Raw genomic sequence first — 15,312 nt, forward strand, 5'->3', positions numbered from 1 at the left:
GCAATTTTCCCACACAACATCTCTCCTTCTCACTATCACGCATTAGTTTCGCTTCCCCACCCACCATTTTTAAAAAGACCCGACGGGGCTCATTGCCTTCTTGAATCATGCAGAAACGGGCAGCGTGGGGGTCATATAATTGATTCTGTTGGAAAGGGGAGAAATTGTGCTTTACAATGGTATTGACATTAGTTGATCTGGAAGTATTACGTTTTTGGGGCGCTAAAATAAGGTCAATTGTACGGACCAAGGTGAGTGAGTTTACATTATATGAAAGCCGGTTCCTGTCGTGAGTCTATATTGCGTTCATAGAGGAAAAGGAGGACTCGCATGTACACTGCTCAAAAAAATAAAGTGAATACTTAAACAACACAATGTAACTCCAAGTCAATCACACTTCTGTGAAATCAAACTGTCCACTTAGGAAGCAACACTGATTGACAATACATTACACATGCTGTTGTGCAAATGGAATAGACAAAAGGTGGAAATTATAGGCAATTAGCAAGACACCCCCAATAAAGGAGTGATTCTGCAGGTGGTGACCACAGACCACTTCTCAGTTCCTATGCTTCCTAGCTGATGTTTTGGTCACTTTTGAATGCTGGCGGTGCTCTCACTCTAGTGGTAGCATGAGACAGAGTCTACAACCCACACAAGTGGCTCAGGTAGTGCAGCTCATCCAGGATGGCACATCAATGCGAGCTGTGGCAAGAAGGTTTGCTGTGTCTGTCAGCGTAGTGTCCAGAGCATGGAGGCGCTACCAGGAGACAGGCCAGTACATCAGGAGATGTGGAGAAGGCCGTAGGAGGGCAACAACCCAGCAGCAGGACCGCTACCTCCGCCTTTGTGCAAGGAGGAGCACTGCCAGAGCCCTGCAAAATGACCTCCAGCAGGCCACAAATGTGCATGTGTCTGCTCAAACGGTCAGAAACAGATTGACTTGGAGTTACATTGTGTTGTTTAAGTGTTCCCTTTATTTTTTTGAGCAGTGTATAAGTCGATCCAAACATTGTTAGCACATAAAATGCAAGTTTCTTTATTGTGTTGTATTCCTCTGTGCATGCCACCCAAAACACAAAAGGCACTCCCGAGCGCATCCCTGATTTGGCTCGATATCTGGAGTTCAATCAGCTCTGTTTGAATTGTGGCCTCATCCAGCGAGGGTATTGTTTTCTTAGCAAGGGAGGAGAATTCTCCACCTGGACGGACTGTGAGAGGATCACGTACAAACAATGATATCCTTGGGCAGATATGCTGTAGTCTTCAAATCTGGTGGAGAAGTTGTCCCTCAGCTGCTTGATGAAATCTTCCATCACCTCTGTGACAAATCTGCTGTCTGGTCTCTCTGCCTGTCGTTTCTTCAGTGTGCTGACGTGAAGTAGCCTTCCAGATGACAAGTCCAAATCGAACAACTCAAGCCTCCTAGTAAAGGCCTCAGGTTTTTCCACCATGTCCACCACTGTTTTCCCTCTTCCTTGTAACTGCAGATTTAACTTGTTTAAGTGACAAGAATGTCAGCCAAAAAAGCTGTGTGTAGCTTGCAGTTATTGCTTAAATTTCTCTGCGTCAGGCCTCTGTCTAGGGCGGGAATGCCACTTTGAAAGTTCCATGCTTAAATTCATAATGAAATCTGAGATTATTTGCAAACAGCAACATTTTCATTGCAAATAAGACACATTGGCTTGGCATTGGGAAAAATATTGGAAGATGAACATCTATGAACACATATTGCTATCAAGCTAATTGTTCTGAACTAATGTTGACGTTAAAAAAGTAGTGCAGCTTACAGTAGGCTATGTAGATATGTTTTTCCCCACCAATCAATGCACAGAGAAATAGACAAAAATAATAATTGAATAGAGACATTGGTGATTTTATGAGCGTAATCAGATCGAAATTATTATCTTATTGTCACTGAATTTATTATGTACTAATCAGATGTGTTAAAAAAAAAAGGCCTATTAATTGTGCTAATATTATATGCTAATTGTGGAATGACCAGTCGACTATTAGCTCAAAGAATTTGGCCCAAGGCCAAACCTAGTTGACGAGTCCTATGTGTTTAAATCAAATATATTCACTGAGCTTGTTTGATGCTTTAAGCACACTGTTTGATTAAATAATTAAGACACACAAATGACTACAGCGAGCCCAACCAGCAATTGATTTGATTGTGCCGGGCCTGGCTCAGACTTGCTGCGCTGTGTTAATAAAAAGAAAAGACAGCGAGTGACTGTGTGACTAGCACCCGTTTGTCTTTCTCTCCTCCCTGCTGCTCCCTGCTGCAGCGACCACCACAGAACATCAACGTGTTTATCGCGCTGTCCGTGTTGCTAAAGCTGCAACGTAATTACAGCCATTTCTGACTGAAAAGTTCTCTTACCGAAATGCCTCATTTGTTTAGAAAAAAACAATCCCTAAACCCTTGCTCTCTTTACATGACCGAGTACAGTGCATTCGGAAAGTATTCAGACCCCTTGACTTTTTCCACATTTTGTTTACGTTACAGCCTTATTATAAAATTGATTAAAAAATACATTTTTCCCTAAAAACAGTCGCATTCATTCATGAATGCAATTTCCTAAATGGAACGGTTTATTTATTGTTTAAGCTAATTCTTCAAGGCTCGCTTTATTTTAAAACTAAAATGCTTGATTCCATTTCAAATCACGAATGACTGGTATGCTGTGTGATGACATAAACTAACGAATGAATGATTGATTGATGCAGTAGCCTATATAAGTTTTGAAATATAGGCCAAAGTAAGTTATGGTGTTAATGCTAAACCGGATGCGCTCTTAGGCCTACAGCTCAATGGTGGTTATACAAGGCTGCTATACTAAGCCTACTAATGATAATGACATTACTTATGATCATAATAGTAATAATTACAATAAGAAGGAGATCAAGAAAAAGGAGTGTTATTATTGTTATTTTACAAATAATTTTGGGGACAATTTGGAACAGCGTAAACAGCACTAAATAAATTATGAATAATACCAGAGGGGCTGTTCTAACGAAAAACAGTTTAAAGCCTTTATTACAGCAAAGCAAAGATTAAAAGCAGCCGAATGTGAAATTGTTACTTGACATGTTGTTGCATGAGGCTTGGTGCACATGGAATCAGTAGGCTATTAAACAAACACTCAAACAGGCAACAGAAGCAGGATCTGTCTTATTTCTGTGAATACAGTACCAGTCAAAAGTTTGGGCACACCTACTCATTCAAGGGTTTGTCTTTATTTAGACTATTTTCTAAATTGTAGAATAATAGTGAATACATCAAAACTATGAAATAACATATATGGAATCATGTAGTAACCAAAAAAGTGTTAAACAAATCAACATATATTTTATATTTGAGATTCTTCAAAGTAGCCACCCTTTGCCTTGATGACAACTTTGCACACTTGGCATTCTCTCAAGCAGCTTCATGAGGTAGAATGCATTTCAATGCAGAATGCACCTGGAATGCATTTCAATTAACAGGTGTGCCTTCTTAAAAGTTACTTTGTGGAATTTCTTTCCTTAATGTGTTTGAGACAATCAGTTGTGTTGTGACAAGGTATGGGTGGTATACAGAAGATGGCCCTATTTGGTAAAAGACCAAGTCCATATTATGGCAAGAACAACTCAAATAAGCAAAGAGAAACAACAGTCCATCATTACCTTAAGAGATGAAGGTCAGTCAATCCGGAAAATGTCAAGAACTGTAACGATCGTCTTCGGGGGAAAGAGAGGAGGACCAAAGCGCAGCGTGGTAAGTGTTCATGATGATGTTTTTAATTAAACTCAGAACACTAAACAAAACAATAAACGATGTGAACAAACGAAACAGTACCGTGTGGCGACAAACACTGACATGGAAGACAAACACCCACAAACCAAAAGTGAAACCCAGGCTACCTAAGTATGATTCTCAATCAGGGACAACGATTGACAGCTGCCTCTGATTGAGAACCATACCAGGCCGAACTCAAAACCCCAACATAGAAAAACACACATAGACTGCCCACCCCAACTCACGCCCTGACCATACTAAATAAAGACAAAACAAAGGAAATAAAGGTCAGAACGTGACAAGAACTTTTAAAGTTTCTTCAAGTGCAGTCGCAAAAACCATCAAGCACTATGATGAAACTGTCTCTCATGAGGACCGCCATCGGAAAGGAAGACCCAGAGTTAACTCTGCTGCAGAGGATAAGTTCATTAGAGGTACCAGCCTCAGAAATTGCAGCCCAAATAAATGCTTCATAGAGTTCAAGTAACAGACACATCTCAACATCAACTGTTCAGAGGAGACTGCGTGAATCAGGCCTTCATGGTCGAATTGCTGCAAAGAAACAACTACTAAAGGACACAATAAGAAGAAGAGACTTGCTTGGGCCAAGAAACATGAGCAATGGACATTAGACTGGTGGAAATCTGTCCTTTGGTCTGATGAATACAAATTTGAGATTTTTGGTTCCAACCGCCGTGTCTGTGAGATGCAGAGTAGGTGAGCGGATGATCTCCGCATGTGTGGTTCCCACCGTGAAGCATGGAGGAGGAGGTGTGATGGTGTGGGGGTGCCTTGCTGGTGACACTGTCAGTGATTTATTTAGAATTCAAGGCACACTTAACCAGAATGGCTACCACAGCATTCTGGTGCAATATGCAATCCCATCTGGTTTGAGCTTAGTGGGACTATCATTTGTTTTTCAACAGGACAATAACCCAAAACACACCTCCAGGATGTGTGAGGGCTATATGACCAAGAAGGGGAGTGATGGAATGTTTTGATGTCTTCACTATTATTCTACAATGTAGAAAATAGTAAAAATAAAGTAAAACCCTGGAATGAGTAGGTGTGTCCAAACTTTTGACTGGTACTGGATATATATATTTTTTGCTACTGCTCGACTAAAGACATTTCGGCCAACCAACAGCCTATCGACCAAACAATCGACCAGTCGACTAAATGGGGTCACCCCTAAACTTGGTTAGGGGCTAGCAACAACCAATTGCAATGGCTGACTGTAGTGATACTGTTTCTGTCGCCAGGGGCAACAGGGATTGTGGATAGACTGCAGGAAGAGGTGCCAGAGACCATTGAGGCACTACAGAGAGCAGGGGTCAAAGTATGGGTCCTCACAGGGGACAAACAAGAGACTGCCATAAATATTGCCTGTGCCTGCAAACTGCTCAGGACCACAGACCAACTGCTGACTGCTAACTGTGGTAGCAAGGTGAATGTTATCTTGTTATTCTAAATTATTTGTCCTTCTTCAAAATGCGTTCCTGTCATCCTGCTGTCAATCTTCCTCATCCTGTCTTGTCTCTTCAGGAGGCCTGCAAGGCCTTGTTGCTGGAGCTGCGGGCGGAGGTGGAGCGTGGCGAGGCAGCTGAGGGCACGTCAGGCTTCACCCTGGTGGTGGACGGGCGCACGCTGGACTTCGCCCTGCAGGAGGACCTGAAAGGGGACTTCCTGGAGCTGAGCCGGCGCTGCAGGGCCGTGGTCTGCTGCCGCTCCACCCCACTTCAGAAGAGCCATGTAGTACAACTGGTACGGGACCAGCTCCGAGTTATGACCCTCGCCATAGGTCAGTGGAAGTCGGTAACACTTAAATAAATGATAAGTCCAGGATATATAAACATTTATGCACATTTATAAGGCAGTAGAAATAGGCCTGTCTTAGTGCTTCCAATCTAGATTTCTTAAGTCTGGGGCGTCCTTTTTGTCCAGGTGATGGAGCCAATGATGTCAGTATGATCCAGGTGGCAGATGTTGGCATTGGGATATCTGGCCAGGAGGGCATGCAGGCTGTGATGTCCAGTGACTTTGCCATCTCCAGGTTTAAACACCTTCGCAAGCTGCTGTTGGTCCATGGCCACTGGTGCTACACACGCCTGGCCAACATGATTCTCTACTTCTTCTACAAGAATGTGGTAAGAACATCTTTCACTCACCCCAGGCACACATACACTCACTATCTCTGTCTTTATTTTCTCTTCCTCCCTCCCTTTGTCCCTCTCTCTTCCTGTATGTGTAGATGTATGTGAATCTGCTGTTCTGGTACCAGTTCTTCTGTGGTTTCTCGGGGAGCGCCATGACCAACTCCTGGGTGCTCATCTTCTTCAACCTCCTCTTCACCTCCGCCCCTCCCCTTCTCTACGGGATCCTGGACAAAGACGTGTCTGCAGACACCCTCATTAAGTTACCGGAGCTCTACAAATCCGGACAGAATTCCAAGGTGTGTTAAGGCGGAATCTGGATGTATTAGAACAATGATTTCCAACTCTGGTCCTTGGGTATATTTTTGTTGTAGCCCAGCACTAACACATACACTCATTGATATGTTTTATTTATGTATCTGTCCAGGCCTACCTCCCTTCTACCTTTTGGCTGACGATGCTGGACGCTCTTTACCAAAGCCTTGTCTGTTTCTTCATTCCTTACTTTGTGAGTAGATTTCCACAAATAGTGATATTGCCATTGATCTATTATGTTTTGATACATATACCCTGAGAAGGGGTCAGTGAGGTGGTGTTGTTCTCTCTAGTCTGGGAGTAGTTTAAGTTGAATAGGGCATCATGCCATACCCTGCCTTTAAAGGCATGACAGGACTTCCTTATTTTTGGTCAGGCATATGCAGGGTCAGATGCAGACATGCTCTCCTTTGGGTCTCCCATCAATGCCTCGGCCCTCCTCATCATCCTACTACACCAGGTCATCGAGAGCCGCACACTGGTGAGAATCACACCTTACCTGACACACCCATAGGTTGATAATGACAATGCATTTACAGTGCATTCAGAAAGTATTCAGACCCCTTGATTTTTTTTTTACACATTTTATTACGTTACAGCCTTATTCTAATATGGATACAATTATTTTGGGGGGTGGGAATGCCACTGAAAGTTCCATGCTTAAATTCATAATGAAGTCTGAGATTGAATTATTTGTAAACAGTGACATTTTCATTGCAAATAAGACACACTGGCTTGGCATTGGGAAAATATTGTAAGATGAAAACATCTGTGTCCATTCTTCCCTGAAACTTTGATTTTCACCTTTCTTTTGATACTTTTTGAGAGCAACATTCTTTTGCTTTCAAGTTAATTGTTCTGAACATATGTTCCCCTTAAAAAAAGTAGTGGACCCTACAGTAGGCTACGTACAGTGCATTCAAAAAGTATACAGACCTCTTGACTTTTACCACATTTTGTTATGTTACAGCCTTATTCTAAAAAATGTTTTTTTAAATTTCCCTCAATCTACACACAACACCCCATAATGACAACGCGAAAACAGGTTTTTAGAAAAAAAAACATTTATTACCTTATTTCCATAAGTATTCAGACCCTTTGCTATAAGACTCGAACTTGAGCTCAGGTGCATCCTGTTCCCATTGATCATCCTTGAGATGTTTCTACAACATGATTGGAGTCCACCTGTGGTGAATTCAATTGATTGGACATGATTTGGAAAGGCACACACCTGTCTATATAAGGTCCCATAGTCAACAGTGTCAGAGCAACATGTCAGAGCAAAAACCAAGCCATGAGGTCGAAGGAATTGTCCGTAGAGCTCTGAGACAGGATTGTGTCGAGGCACAGATCTGAGGAAGGGTACCAAAACAGTTCTGCAGCATTGAAGGTCCCCAAGAACACCGTGGCCTCCGTCATTCTTAAATGGAAGAAGTTTGGAACCACCAAGACTCAACTTAGAGCTGGCTGCCCGGCCAAACTGAGCAATATTTCGCAACAAAGCATCCTTCACTCATGCTGCCAAACTTACCCTCTTAAAACTGACCATCCTACCGATCCTCGACTTCGGCGATGTCATTTACAAAATAGCCTCCAACACTCTACTCAACACATTGGATGCAGTCTATCACAGTGCCATCCGTTTTGTCACCAAAGCCCCATATACTACCCACCACTGCTACCTGGCCCTCGCTTCATATTCATCGCCAAACCCACTGGCTCCAGGTCATCTACAAGTCTCTGCTAGGTAAAGCCCCGCCTTATCTCAGCTCACTGGTCACCATAGCAGCACCCACCCTTAGCACGCGCTCCAGCAGGTATATCTCACTGGTCACCCCCAAAGCCAATTCTTCCTTTGGCCGCCTTTCCTTCCAGTTCTCTGCTGCCCATGACTGGAACGAACTGCAAAAATCTCTGAAGCTGGAGACTCTTACCTCCCTCACTAGCTTTAAGCACCAGCTGTCAGAGCAGCTCACAGATCACTGCACCTGTACATAGCTCATCTGTAAATAGTCCATCCAATTTCCCTCATCCCCATACTGTATGTATTTATTTATCTTGCTCCTTTGCACCCCAGCATCTCTACTTGCACATTCATCTGCTGCACATCTACCATTCCAGTGTTTAATTGCTATATTGTAATTACTTTGCCACCATGGCCTATGTATTGCCTTTACCTCTCTTATCCTACCTCATTTGCACATGCTGTATACAGATTTTTCTACTGTATTATTGATTGTATGTTTGTTTATTCCATGTGTAACTCTGTGTTGTTGTATGTGTCGAACTGCTTTGCTTCATCTTGGCCAGGTCGCAGTTACATTTACATTTACATTTAAGTCATTTAGCAGACGCTCTTATCCAGAGCGACTTACAAATTGGTGCATTCACCTTATGATATCCAGTGGAACAACCACTTTACAATAGTGCATCTAACTCTTTTAAGGGGGGGGGGGGGGTTAGAAGGATTACTTTATCCTATCCTAGGTATTCCTTAAAGAGGTGGGGTTTCAGGTGTCTCCGGAAGGTGGTGATTGACTCCGCTGACCTGGCGTCGTGAGGGAGTTTGTTCCACCATTGGGGTGCCAGAGCAGCGAACAGTTTTGACTGGGCTGAGCGGGAACTGTACTTCCTCAGAGGTAGGGAGGCGAGCAGGCCAGAGGTGGATGAACGCAGTGCCCTTGTTTGGGTGTAGGGCCTGATCAGAGCCTGAAGGTACGGAGGTGCCGTTCCCCTCACAGCTCCGTAGGCAAGCACCATGGTCTTGTAACGGATGCGAGCTTCAACTGGAAGCCAGTGGAGAGAGCGGAGGAGCGGGGTGACGTGAGAGAACTTGGGAAAGTTGAACACCAGACGGGCTGCGGCGTTCTGGATGAGTTGTAGGGGTTTAATGGCACAGGTAGGGAGCCCAGCCAACAGCGAGTTGCAGTAATCCAGACGGGAGATGACAAGTGCCTGGATTAGGACCTGCGCCGCTTCCTGCGTGAGGCAGGGTCGTACTCTGCGAATGTTGTAGAGCATGAACCTACAGGAACGGGTCACCGCCTTGATGTTAGTTGAGAACGACAGGGTGTTGTCCAGGATCACGCCAAGGTTCTTAGCACTCTGGGAGGAGGACACAATGGAGTTGTCAACCGTGATGGCGAGATCATGGAACGGGCAGTCCTTCCCCGGGAGGAAGAGCAGCTCCGTCTTGCCGAGGTTCAGCTTGAGGTGGTGATCCGTCATCCACACTGATATGTCTGCCAGACATGCAGAGATGCGATTCACCACCTGGTTATCAGAGGGGGGAAAGGAGAAGATTAATTGTGTGTCGTCTGCATAGCAATGATAGGAGAGACCATGTGAGGATATGACAGAGCCAAGTGACTTGGTGTATAGCGAGAATAGGAGAGGGCCTAGAACAGAGCCCTGGGGGACACCAGTGGTGAGAGCACGTAGTGCGGAGACAGATTCTCGCCACGCCACCTGGTAGGAATGACCTGTCAGGTAGGACGCAATCCAAGCGTGGGCCGCGCCGGAGATGCCCAGCTCGGAGAGGGTGGAGAGGAGGATCTGATGGTTCACAGTATCAAAGGCAGCCGATAGGTCTAGAAGGATGAGAGCAGAGGAGAGAGAGTTAGCTTTAGCAGTGCGGAGCGCCTCCGTGACACAGAGAAGAGCAGTCTCAGTTGAATGACTAGTCTTGAAACCTGACTGATTTGGATCAAGAAGGTCATTCTGAGAGAGATAGCAGGAGAGCTGGCCAAGGACGGCACGTTCAAGAGTTTTGGAGAGAAAAGAAAGAAGGGATACTGGTCTGTAGTTGTTGACATCGGAGGGATCGAGTGTAGGTTTTTTCAGAAGGGGTGCAACTCTCGCTCTCTTGAAGACGGAAGGGACGTAGCCAGCGGTCAAGGATGAGTTGATGAGCGAGGTGAGGTAAGGGAGAAGGTCTCCGGAAATGGTCTGGAGAAGAGAGGAGGGGATAGGGTCAAGCGGGCAGGTTGTTGGGCGGCCGGCCGTCACAAGACGCGAGATTTCATCTGGAGAGAGAGGGGAGAAAGAGGTCAAAGCACAGGGTAGGGCAGTGTGAGCAGAACCAGCGGTGTCGTTTGACTTAGTTACAAATGAGAACTTGTTCTCAACTAGCCTACCTGGTTAAATAAAGGTGAAATAAATAAAAAATATTAAAAAAATTGGGGGAGAAGGGCCTTGGTCAGGGAGGTGACCAAGAACTTGATGGTCACTCTGACAGAGCTTCAGAGTTCCTCTGTGTAGATGGTAGAACCTTCCATCAGGCCTTTATGGTAGAGTGGCCAGACGGAAGCCACTCCTCAGTAAAAGGCACATGACAGCCTGCTTGGAGTCTCAGACCATGAGAAACAAGATTCTCTGGTCTGATGAAACCAAGATTGAACTCTTTGGCCTGAATGCCAAGAGTCACGTCTGGAGTAAACCTGGTACCATCCCTTCCGTGAAGCATGGTGGTGGCAGCATAATGTGGGGATGTTTTTCAGCGACAGGGACTTGGAGCCTAGTCAGAATCGAGTGAAAGATGAATGAAGGAAAGTACAGAGAGATCCTTGATGAAAATCTACTCCAGAGTGCTCAGGACCTAGTCTTCCAACAGGACAATGACCCTAAACACACAGCCAAGACAACGCAGGAGTGGCTTCGGGACAAGTCTCTGAATGTCCTTGAGTGGCCCAGCCAGAGCCCGGACTTGAACCCGATCGAACATCTCTGGAGAGACCTGAAAATGGCTGTGCAGCGATGCTCCCCATCCAACCTGACAGAGCTTGAGAGGATCTGCAGAGAAGAATAGGAGAAACTCCCCGAATACAGGTGTGCCAAGCTTGTAGCGTCATACCCAAAAAGACTTGAGGCTGTAATTGTTTGTTTTTATACATTTGCAAACATTTCCTAAAACCTGTTTTCACTTTGTCATTATGGGGTAATGTGTGTAGATTGATGAGGGGGAAAAAACTATTTAATCATTTTTAGAATAAGGCTGTAACGTAACATGTGGAAAAAGTCAAGGGGTCTGAATACATTTTACAAATGCACTGTATTTAGCACTTTTGACTAGGTTTCAATGCCTTCACATTTTGAAGGGGGCAACTCATGGGTTCAAGTTGTGAATAAGTGCACCTGGGATCATGTCTGAATATTCCCGTTCCATGTTATGTACTCTATTTATATTCATATGTTGATCTGTGCTATGTTCCTGTGTTACAGACATGGCTACATGTGTTAGTGCTGGTGGGTAGTGCTCTCTTCTACTTCTCTTTCACCCTGGTCTTCAGTGTGGTGTGTGTGACGTGTAGCCCCCCCAACAATCCCCTTGGTGTGGACAAGCTACAGATGTCCCAACCACTCTTCTATGGAGTGTGTGCCCTCACCACCGTGGTGGCACTGCTACCAAGGTATACACACCAACAGTAGTGCCAACCTTTTTCAGACACAATCACTGCTCGATTTGAGACTATGTTTTTTAAACCTTTTCTACCTTCCCTCACTGTCACTCTTTCAGATTCCTGTTCCATGCATTGCGCAACAGCATCTCCCCCTCTGACACACTGAAGGCTGCTCTGATGGACCAGCTCAACCCAGACAACTACTGTAGGAGAATCCAGCACTGGAACCAGACCCAGGCCCAGAGTAAAGCCAGGGGTCTCGTCATCAACGTGGAAGACTTGGACGTCAAGATCCCTGACTTTATACTCCCTAAAGAGCTGAAGGAATGCAGAGCTGCCACTGGCTCTGTGCTCTCCTGACCTCAGAGGCTACAGGAGGTGGCAACCATAGAAATAGAAAGAAAAGAATAGTCCCATTCAAGTCATTGATGGCATAATTGGTGGACATGTGGCCATTGTGAGTGTACGCATAGGAGCAAAGAAGGAAGTAAAAGCTGGAAGTGTACCCATCAATCTGTGCTGTGATTTGTTGAATTAACTCAACTGACATTATAAAAAATACATTCCATTTCATGAGCCACATCAGTTAGCATCATTTGAATGAACATTATACATTAACATGGAAATTATTTAATCACAATACCGGGCAGCCATTGCTAGAGTACCCATGAGTTTACCAGTCAAATGGCAAGGGTTAGAGGTTCCAAGCCTGTGCTATTCATTATTTACATGGTGGCTACAGGGTTCAACCCTAACACCCTTCAAAGCTAGCTGCCTTGCATGCGTTGCTCACTGGTGATGGTTAAGATCACCATGCTGTCTATCCAGGGAAAAGAGATGGATGTTTCTCACATGTGCCTAGAGTTGCATTAACATGGAGTCATGGTCCCTTGATTAAAGATTAGTGATGTGGACACATAGATATTAATAAATGTGTGTCTGCTGTACGGTAGGACCTTGACACAATCCAGTGTCCATGGTGAAGAGGCCCCTTCACAGTGCACCTTACCCGAACACTGCGAGGTGTGGTCCACTCTGGCCCTCTTCAGTGTGCACTGAGCATGTAGAGAACAGAATGCTATTAGTTATCATTATTAGTTATTGAGCTGCGTACACTTATTTTTAAAGTTAGCATCAAGCTATGACTCCTTTTGTGTTTAGGCACAACTCTTCGACGTTGGCGTTTCTTAAACAAACACTCCAAAATAACATTGTAAATTATACATATGAACCTTGGACACAGCGGTCCCATTGAAGGGCTAGACCAAATCAAAATGCTGTAAAGTGGCCTTTTCCTTCTGAATCGCACTTGAATTAATTTTGACTGGAGTTGAAATGGATTTGGCATGGACCTGACCTTTCTCACCACTGTTTTCCTCTGACCTGTAGTTGAGTAAAGCAGTCCACTAAAACATGGGATATATTTATTTAACATGTATTTCCTTGTTGAGATACAATCTCTTTTTGAGAAAGTCCTGACCAAAGTGACAGCACACGTTTAGTTACAAGACAAGAACCAAAATGCTATGTAGAGTTACACACTGACACAATGAAAATGAAATGTGGGAATTGATTGAGGGCCTGGGGCTTCTAAAGCAAGACAACCAAAAGTGCAACTTAGTAGGCCTGTAAGTGCAGGAGGAGGATTCAGGTATGGCCCTCTATATGTGAAGTAGGCAGTGGTGTAAAGTACTTCAGTAAAAATACTTTAAAGTACTACTTAAGTTGTTTTTTGGGGATATCTTTACTAATTATATTTTTGACAACTTTTACTTTACTACATTCCTAAAGAAAACAATGTACTTTTTACTCCATACCTTTTCCCTGACACCCAAAACAATCATTACATTTTGAATGCATAGCAGGACAGGAAAATTGTCCAATTCACACACTTCACACATCAAGAGAACATCCCTGGTCATCCCTACTGCCTCTGATCTGGCAGACTCACTAAACACAAATGCTTTGTTTGTAAATTATGTGTTTGAGTGTGCCCCTGGCTATCTGTAAATTAAAAAACACATTGTGGTTTGCTTAATATAAGGAATTTGAAATGATTTATACTTTTGATACTTAAGTATATATTTAGCAATTACATTTACTTTTAATACTTAAGTATACTTAAAACCAAATACTTTTAGACTTTTACTCAAGTAGCATTTTACTGGGTGACTTTCACTTTTACTTGAGTCATTTTCTATCAAGGTATCATTAAGTATGACAATTGGGTACTTTTTCCACCACTGGAAATAGGCTTTACAAATGTTCTCTTGAGTTTGCCTGGATATGGCATTGGCATTTATATCTACTTCTGAGAAGTGACGTTTTTCTCTACCACATGCAATTCTGACCTGGTTTGGTCTTTTTTAGACAGACCATCCTCAGTATTTTATGTGGTAACATTAGACTGATGTATTTTTTTAAATTATAGATTTTTACAGTACAATCCTGCATATCAAATCCTGTACAACATGGCAAAGGCAGCTGATTTGAATATAGTCCAATTGAAAATGTTTCAGAGCAATGATTAGAAGTCATTATTTTATATCAACTTAACTCCAAATGTGTGTACTGTATCAGATATTGGTATAAATACATTAGCAACTCATGTGTTCTGTGTCATGTTAATTATTTGAGTTTAGTGTTATTAAACGTCTGATGTTAATTTGTGTACAATAATTTGAGTTATTATAAGACAGAAACTACTTAATTAGCCTAATATTCTAAACAAGGGTAAATGGGGCCTGAGTCAACCCTGCTAGCTCCCTCCCCTCCTCTACCTCCCTCCATCTTTCTTTTAAAATGTGGATAAAGAACAGTTTCATCCTACAAACTGGACCCGTTGAGATCACAGTAGGCACATGACTATGGCACAGACATTACTACAGTAGGCCTACAGTTTTACATTTTTGTTGTGGCGTGTCTGCTTAGAACTTCTCATCATTTCCGTTTGGTCAGCGTGTGTGTAGGATTTCGGTTGGTGCTTTAAGAATGTTGAGTCGACTCCGTAGCCTGACAAGTGGAGAATCGCACAGGTGATTAATTGCCATCGTTTTCACGATGAGTTACTACAGTAACACGCCAAGTGTCGACAATGAGGTGGAGACATTAGGGTAAGAATGTCATTCTTGTTCCTATTCGTACATTTTATCTTATAGCCTACCTGATCAAACAAAATTCAAGTTCTCTTTATGTGCAGTGAGTTTTAGGAATGTTATCTGAAAGGCTTCTAGACAAGGGAATCCCTTCACTAGGCATCATAGTATTGTTATTAGCCTATTTATATGAATTGTTAAAATATATTAATTGTTTAAATATTGAATTTAAAAAGGGGCAATCTGGGATTGGTACATCCATTTCCTGACTTTTTTTATTAATTATATATAGCAGTGGAAACCATGTATTTGATACCATTCCACTTTTTCTGCTCCAGCCACTACCATGAGCCCATCCTCCCCAATTAAGGTGCCACCAACCTCCTGTGATATATAGCCATTGAATCTTGAAGAATAGAACAGAAATGCCTCATGAGCATAGTTCAACTGTCTACCCTACCCATAGCTCTCAAACTCTAGGCGGCATTCTGCCTTCTCCCTACAGTTTTCAGTGGTTAGCTTCGCCCATGACTGGCTCATGTGAACTATAATCCTGCTGTTTAATG

The 15,312-nt window shown here is 43.4% G+C and overlaps 1 protein-coding gene across 4 annotated transcripts in view; it reads left to right on the forward strand.

The window, feature by feature from the left end:
* LOC139563437 (phospholipid-transporting ATPase VD-like) overlaps nucleotides 1–14,259 on the forward strand; it is a 45,534-nt gene extending 31,275 nt beyond the window's left edge. For all 4 annotated transcript variants that reach the window (XM_071382104.1, XM_071382107.1, XM_071382108.1 and 1 more), the window contains 8 exons: nucleotides 5,047–5,231; nucleotides 5,330–5,585; nucleotides 5,729–5,931; nucleotides 6,036–6,236; nucleotides 6,365–6,445; nucleotides 6,629–6,733; nucleotides 11,473–11,660; nucleotides 11,768–14,259. In XM_071382104.1, coding sequence (XP_071238205.1) covers nucleotides 5,047–5,231; nucleotides 5,330–5,585; nucleotides 5,729–5,931; nucleotides 6,036–6,236; nucleotides 6,365–6,445; nucleotides 6,629–6,733; nucleotides 11,473–11,660; nucleotides 11,768–12,011 — 1,463 coding nt within the window. In that variant the 3' untranslated portion in view covers nucleotides 12,012–14,259. The remainder of the gene's footprint in view (nucleotides 1–5,046; nucleotides 5,232–5,329; nucleotides 5,586–5,728; nucleotides 5,932–6,035; nucleotides 6,237–6,364; nucleotides 6,446–6,628; nucleotides 6,734–11,472; nucleotides 11,661–11,767) is intronic.
* The last annotated feature ends 1,053 nt before the right edge of the window (nucleotides 14,260–15,312 follow it).

This window comes from Salvelinus alpinus, chromosome 34 (genome assembly GCF_045679555.1).
Source record: "Salvelinus alpinus chromosome 34, SLU_Salpinus.1, whole genome shotgun sequence".
NCBI classification, from domain to species: domain Eukaryota; kingdom Metazoa; phylum Chordata; class Actinopteri; order Salmoniformes; family Salmonidae; genus Salvelinus; species Salvelinus alpinus.